Source organism: Scleropages formosus, chromosome 14 (genome assembly GCF_900964775.1).
Source record: "Scleropages formosus chromosome 14, fSclFor1.1, whole genome shotgun sequence".
In the NCBI taxonomy this organism is placed as follows: Eukaryota; Metazoa; Chordata; class Actinopteri; order Osteoglossiformes; family Osteoglossidae; genus Scleropages; species Scleropages formosus.
In genome coordinates, this window is record NC_041819.1 from 23,078,280 (window position 1) to 23,085,503 (window position 7,224).

Genomic DNA, 7,224 nt, shown 5'->3' on the forward strand with positions numbered 1-7,224 from the left:
TGATTTACTTTCCTCGGAAAATTTCTGATGCGTTTTGGAAGATTTTATCTTTTTGGAAAATTCTTACACGGTGCTACATGACCAGCCCTGCTAAGTAATGTTATTTATGCCCTTCTTTTTACTTATCTTTGTATTTGCATCCTATTCCATCTTCATGACCCAGTTGTGTTCTCTGAATTTGTAATGCAAACATCACTGATGAAGCATTTATTTTTAAAGACCATGTTATTTTGTTTCTTTAAGCCTCCTCCTTAAAGCAACATACAGGTTAACCTCCTTAAGGATATAAGACTACAACATGGGCACCGTTGGGGCTCAAACCTGCAACTTGCTGGTGAGATGTACATGTCCTAAACCAATTTGGACTCAACTGCATTATCTGATGCTTTCCGTTGGTCAGTTATTAAAATTATTTCAGTACCATTATAGGCAGGCCAAAAGGACTGTGTCAATCACTGAGTCTTAAGTGTCACAAAAAGGTTCTTTTTGCGAAGTTTTAAGTAGAATGTCTTTATTCGTCATAATAAACATCAGAACGTACATGGAGGAGAAAAGGGCATTAAAAAAAGGTGTCAAATATGGCATCTGTAGGATCCATTGAGGAAAAGGTACATGGACAAACTGAACCAAAACCCCAACACTGAGGGCAACAGATATTAGATGAACCAGTACGTCTTCTGTACTGGATATGAGGCTCATATTTTTGAGGTGAGCAAATTAAGATAAATTTTTAAAAAAAAAAAAAAGCAAAATAACCAAAATAAGACACACCTGCTCAGAATAGCAAGTGAGAATGAGTGTGAAACACCTTCAGTTGGACTGAATGCGGCAGGTTTCCACACCATCTCAGCTCCAATCTGCTTTGTTACACTGAATATATGTAGTATATATCAGTAAGTCGACTCTCCTGATCGTTATACAGGCAGGGAAGGGAGGCAATTTCAACCGCAAGGCTTTATACACAAGTTTATTCCCGAAGAAACTCGACAGCAGAGAAAGAAAGGCGCGTCACTGAAAGACGACTGTGTCCAACATGGCCGCCAGACACTGAACGATGTTCGACGTCATGAGGACGTCCACGTGCTCCTCTAAGTGCCGCTTGGGATCCTGCGGGACACGGAGAGACCATTCCATGAATGACCCAAGACTTCAGTTTAATTCCCTGTACATCTAGACCATCAAGCAATTTAACTGCTGCATTTTTCCTGCTATTTTTCTATAACTTATGCTTAATGTTTTGAAGCAACCAAACATCACGTAAGAAAAACAACTTGAAGTAGCTGTATTTACGCTGGCTCCTTGTGCTACAAAAAGTCGAGTTTTCAAAGGTACATTTCCAGTTTTTTTTTTTTTTTTTCCCTTTTTAAATGGTTTCTTCAAGCCTAACTCAACGTTCCTAAAATGTTTGCAGCAAGAAACATGATCTGTGTTTACACACCCAGAGCACCTATGGGCAGGAGGGCAGAGCGACCAGCTACCATTGAACAGGACTTTGTGGAGAGCTCCTGTTCTTCTCAGTTGTCTTAAAAGTATCCAGAGTTAATGAAAATATATTAATTCTCAAGAATACTTATTTCTTAGAGATGTTCACAGAACTCCTGAATTACATAGCTTTCACTGACTCAGTGACCTGGGAGTTAAAAACAAACCCAACTACAGATTTTTGGTCCCAGTTGTGCTCCTGAGATGACAACCAGTGGACGGACTGGTGTCTCTGCAGGTGCTTTTGGGACTCCCAAAACTACAGGAATCCACAGGTATCTGAATGTGGACACAAGGGTGCAGGACCAACTTGCCTGTTTCCCAACGTTCTTGATGGCCAGCTGCTCTGGAGTCATTTTGTCTTCTTCTTCTACAGCCTGAAAGAGAGAGAGAGAAAGCACACAAGGCATCAGGTGACGGGCAAAACAGGTGATGCTGCATCGTGTGAATGGCACCACTACGGGGGTGGGGGGAGGGCGCATTACCTTGTTGTAGTTCTTGGCCAGCTCCAGCATCTCCTTCACTATGGTCTCGTTGAGCTTGCAGTGCTCACTGTAGTCCTGCAGCGTCAGGCCTTCCATCCAGCTCTTCTTATGCAGGTTCAGAAGCATCTGTGGGGGTGGGATGACCAAAAGACGGTGAGAGAGGGGACTGGCAGGGGGGAGGGGCACAGTGTCATATCTAATATCACAGAGATTTTGCAGAGTAAAGAAAATATCATGTGAATGGAAGCATGGATTTTATGGTTCTTTATTCACAACTGCGCTGAGCTAAAAATAACTCCCACGCCTGGTCCATCTGAACATGTTCCCTTCCCCTCTAGGCCTTTCAGCAGTGCAGCGAAGAGCTCAGCATGAAGGCTACCAGGCCTCCTGTCTTTCCAAGGTGACACACCTTCTGCTCCAGCTCATTTTTCCTGTAGTTGATGGTGATGGAGTAGTAGTGCCTGTTCAGCCCGTGGATCAGCGCCTGGGGGAAACAAGGAGCTTCCTGAGAAAAGGGGCCGGAGCACGATCACACAACACACTGTGCAGCTGGTCCTCTTTATCTGACCACCACTTGCCCCCAAGACCAGGCTGGAAACTGCATCTGATAACTACAGTACACCTACAGTGCCGCCAATAGGATTTACAGCCTATATTTATCCCACTATTCCATTTAATAGTTTATTACTATATAAAAAACTGGAATACTACTTATAGCCTTTATTTATCCAACTTGCTGTGATGTGTTTATCTGCAGAAATATTGATGTACCTAATTACAGGGTGATGCCCCAGACCCCTCTGGGGGTGTTACATAATACACGGCATTTGCTCTAAACAGACTAGTGCTTTACAATCAGCTCAACAACCCCTGTTTGTATTTTCTTTTCTATGCTTGAGCAATGTAAATAAATTCATTTACCGAACCCAAAGGGGAAGTTGTACGCCTGGCTTTACAAATTCAGTACAACTGAGAACGTACCTGAATGGACGGCTTGTTCAGATGGCCGAGGTTTGATGTCGTTTGCCTCGGTTCGTGTCCCAAAACCATCATGTTGGCGTTGATGAGTCGGAAGGCATCGATGACCACCTGACCCAGGAGAAGGGAGGACAAAGCGTCAGTTTGGAGAGTCCAAAGGATGAACTCTGAAGGAGTCTGTGATGGGAAGATGCAGGGTACACACACCTTTCCTTTGACGCTCTGGATGGGGTCCACCACCACAGCGACGGCCCTTTCTGACAGGGCCTCAAAGCTCTGCTGTGTGTTGATGTCCACGCCGGACAGCCAGCAGCCGAACCCCGGATGACTGTGGTACCAACCGACCACCATCTCGGGCCTGTCGCATGCCAAAGGAGGAGTGTGAATTAAATCTTAAATAAAATTATTAGTCATAAAGGCTCATCTGGGAGAGGGGTGCTCAGTAAAACCTTTTGAAGTGCAAAAAGCATTTAAACAGATCTAAAACTGAGCTCCATGTGAGAAACAACTTTACTGACAATGATGACAAGGATCAAATATTGTTCTGCAGTAACACTAATTATCGTGTTTCAGGAAATAAATTAGCAGATTTTAATTGTGAAATTCCAAGTTTACCTGAACCATCACTCAACCAATAAAAGTGGGTTTAGACTATGATGCCATTTAGTCCTCGGACCCCATACTCTCGCCTTACCCACTGCTAGAATAAAGCATAAAACTAACTATTCAGCATCTGAAGTTGATACAGAAAGCACCACGAAGCCACCTGCTGCCCCCATATGACTGAAAAGCTATTTGAAACTGGGAGCTGACCAGCGCCACTTGGGGGTGTTAAACCGACAGGAACTCCTCCTAGATGTGGAGCTCAGTGCATTTCTACCCCAGGAAATCAGAGAGTAAAAACTGACCGTCCCGTCTGCTTCAGCATGTCTAACATCTTCGCCTGGAAAACAGGGTCCACGGCCTCCACACTCACTCCCTGCAGGAGAAGGAAAACAAAAGGGTTTCGCTGTGCAATGCTGGGGAGGGTTTTCTTCCAGGAATGTGCAACAAAAGGTCCTCTTTAAGGGTTTCTGCAATTTTACACAAATCAGTATGTGATACACTGGCATAGTCACCGCTGCACTCAAAATCTTCTTGCATCTACTGAAGCAATTCTAGGGATGCGATCTAGGACCCTACAGGTTACGAGCGTGTGACGTAAGCCATTACACCCCCCACCATCATCTTGAAGTTTACAGTGGAGTGCAGATGGGTGCGGTAGATGCTCACCGTTCCAGACTGGGGCATGGCAAACACGTCGATCACTCGCACGGTGTAATCATCCACAAACTCTCCCAGCATGAGACCCATGACCTCCATGGGGACCCCGGCTCGGCCGTGTTTCAACATCTGCGAGAGAGGGTGGGGAAATTCAGTCACCTGTGCCGCTGTTCCAGGGCTCAGTTCCACTTCATACTTTCCAGTTTTTACCCCCAAGAAAGCAAAACAAACAATGTACTGCATATACTTTAATGGAAAATTACACTCAGTACCAGTCGAACTGGACAGTACCACTTGTCAGAAACTAGTTTTTTTCCCCCCACGAGGTGTTTAGGCTAATCAGGAAACGAGATGTAGGACACTAAGTATTGCCCAGGTTCCATACGTACTGTCACTTCTCATTGATGCTGTATGTAGAAACCAGCAGGTAGGGACTGGTTTAGAACCGACGCAAGGATCACAAAGTCCACAATCCCTCATCCTTAATTATATTCAAGTTTTTATTTTATTCTTTTGTTTTCACACATGCCCTTCCTCACTTCACGGCAGCAGTACCTTGAGCAGAGCCAAAGAGGAGATGTAGACCTGTTCAGCTGTGTCTACTGCAGGGGCGTCTGTTGGTGGACCCTATAAGGAGATAGAAAGACCACAGACAGACAGACAGACAGGTCACCCCCATGTCAGAGGAAAAGCTTCAGTAGTGAAAGAACCTTACAAAGGAAAACGGTACAAACATTTAAAACTGTAAAGCTTTTGGAGACATTACAGAACCACTGTACTATAGTGTTACTTACATTTATATTCTGTGCTAAAGAACTGAAATTTACATCAGTAGCTCCTCCCTGAGGGCTCAATGAAAAGACCCAGTTGCTTGAACTAATGGGAAACAATCTATTCTATTCTTTGAGCTGCAAAAAACAATTGAGAGGAATTCAAAACAAGAAAAAAAGTGCTGAGCAATGCTGAGTAAACTTCCATCTGTCAGTGTTAGCAAACTATTTGAAGAGGCAGAGGCACCACTAAGAACTCAGCGAGACAAGACATTCATTACTGCAACAGAGCATCACCCACCAAACCACATCAACACCAAGTAGGTCCCAGCAAACCTATATGTTTAATTCAAACGATTCTGGCGTTTCTCCTCTCGGTGCATTCTACTTCTGAGCAGAAATGGTCTTAAGTAATATATTACTTGGCTGGAAACCGCAAATGAAAATGAACCATCCACACACGTCAATAAATGTGTTAACGTGACATCAGGAACCTGCGAGAAATGTGCTTCAAAGCACGTGTGTCGCACACAAAGCGTACCTGTCCCAGACCAGGCATCCCACCACCAAGTCTCAGCAACCGGTCCATGACTCTGCAAGGAAGAAAAATAGTAGTCAGCGCACCTGTGAGAGCTGCATCAACTCAACCAAATCCCCACCACGCTTTGAACGAGAAAGGTCAAACACCGAATCGGAAGGCCATTTTTAAACATCCCATTTAAAAAAAAAAAAAACCCAATTTAAGAATTAAAACATCACACTTTGTTAAGATAGTAGTTAAAACATAAATTCAGAACTTGCATTCACTTCCAAAAATAGTCATCTGCGTGCTTATGATGGCTGTGTTCGAGACAAGGCTTCTTTATGGGTATTTGCATTTTTATTAAGTGCTTCTCAATTGTTCAAGGTTTTGTTTCCCCACAAAAGTAAGTAAACAAGCAGTGAGTATACAATTGTATCTAGTCAAAAAATATCATCCAAAGACATATTAATAAACTAGACTTTAAGAGCAGATTCTAGAATTTTACAGTAAAATAAAAAGTACCCAAGCAAGCCTAAACTGCAGAATAATTAACTTAAAGTCGTGGTGTCTGCTTTTCATTTACACACACAGCACATTTCCTTTAGCCAAACTAGACCTCAGGTAAACATTTCACTTCCATAATCTTCTTTCATCATTTCAAACTATGAAATGTTCTGAAGCGACTCAGTGTGTCTACTGTTGTTGCACTCAGGTCCACATGATCACGTGTGTGTGTGTGTGTGTGTGTGTGTGTCACACCATTCCAGTGCCAGCAAAGCAGGAGTCAAAACTGTGTGTGTGCTCACCACATTTCATTATTTGATTCCTCTGATTTTTTGTTAGATTTTCCCGCTGAAAGCCAGGGGAACACTTCACTTGTATTTCGCCTCTTTCACACAGCACCATGACTACATGACTTTCACAGTGAGTGACAGTGAGTGTGCTTTACATCCACAGTTCAGCTCCAGACGGGTGAAACTGCACACATTCGCCTTCACACAGCGTGACAGTGGAAACGCGGCCCTCAGCTACTACAGGGAAGCCAAAAAAAGCCGCTCGGGCCTGAGCCGACAGCACAACTCCGACAACAGCATCATCATCATGCCGCCTGTCGCGACAAAGTGCATCCGGAAACAAAGTTTCACCGTACGAGTTTAAAGTATCACATTCAGAACTGTTTCAATTACCTGTCAGGATGCCGTAAAAAGTCCTCAAAGCGGAGATATTTCGTACTAACTGTGGTGCAGCCTGCAATGAATCAGCCGGATTTCATTGAAAACACAATCACGCATAGGACGAGCACTTCCGGGTCATTAAGCGGAAACTTCCGGGGCATAAATGACTACTGATTTGCGATGGTTACTTCTGGGTCATTGATGATGTATTTCCGGAGATTCCACAATTGCTTCCGGAAGGTTGTTGCGCTTAAATAATTTAAGATAATTATTTTAGTCCAAAAATAACTCGACAGATATATATATAAAATATAACAATATATAACAGGTATATGTTGAGCACAGTTAACAAGTGTAGCTAAAGCTTAACGACAGAGTAGGTAGCAAGAGTGGGTTAGAGCGATAAATAAATTACAGAAATAGCAGCAAATAAGGAATGTTTGCATTTTATTTATTTAAAAATAAATAATAATTCGGGATGTTCTAAAGCTTTCTAGTTAGAATAGTTTTTTTTCTGCTGAGAATAAAAAAAGAAATCACTATTTCAT

General features: G+C 43.1%; 1 protein-coding gene across 1 annotated transcript; it reads right to left on the reverse strand.

The window, feature by feature from the left end:
* Positions 1 to 360: 360 nt before the first annotated feature.
* psmd14 (proteasome 26S subunit, non-ATPase 14) lies at positions 361 to 6,817 on the reverse strand. The gene is made up of 11 exons (XM_018743230.2): positions 6,689 to 6,817; positions 5,520 to 5,571; positions 4,764 to 4,835; positions 4,218 to 4,337; positions 3,854 to 3,924; positions 3,153 to 3,303; positions 2,949 to 3,056; positions 2,377 to 2,451; positions 1,968 to 2,093; positions 1,797 to 1,859; positions 361 to 1,107 (listed from the first exon to the last, which is right to left on the reverse strand). The coding sequence occupies exons 2-11, from the start codon at positions 5,565 to 5,567 to the stop codon at positions 1,009 to 1,011; spliced, it is 933 nt and encodes a 310-aa protein (XP_018598746.1). The 5' UTR covers positions 5,568 to 5,571; positions 6,689 to 6,817; the 3' UTR covers positions 361 to 1,008.
* Positions 6,818 to 7,224: the final 407 nt, after the last annotated feature.

Coding starts and splice junctions, on each gene's coding strand:
- psmd14 (XM_018743230.2), bottom strand. CDS start 5,567: ATGGACCGGTTGCTGAGACTTGGTGGTGGGATGCCTGGTCTGGGACAG. Junction 4,338..4,763: donor CCTCTTTGGCTCTGCTCAAG/GTACTGCTGCCG, acceptor CCTCTCTCGCAG/ATGTTGAAACACGGCCGAGC. Junction 1,860..1,967: donor TGGCCAAGAACTACAACAAG/GTAATGCGCCCT, acceptor TCTCTCTTTCAG/GCTGTAGAAGAAGAAGACAA.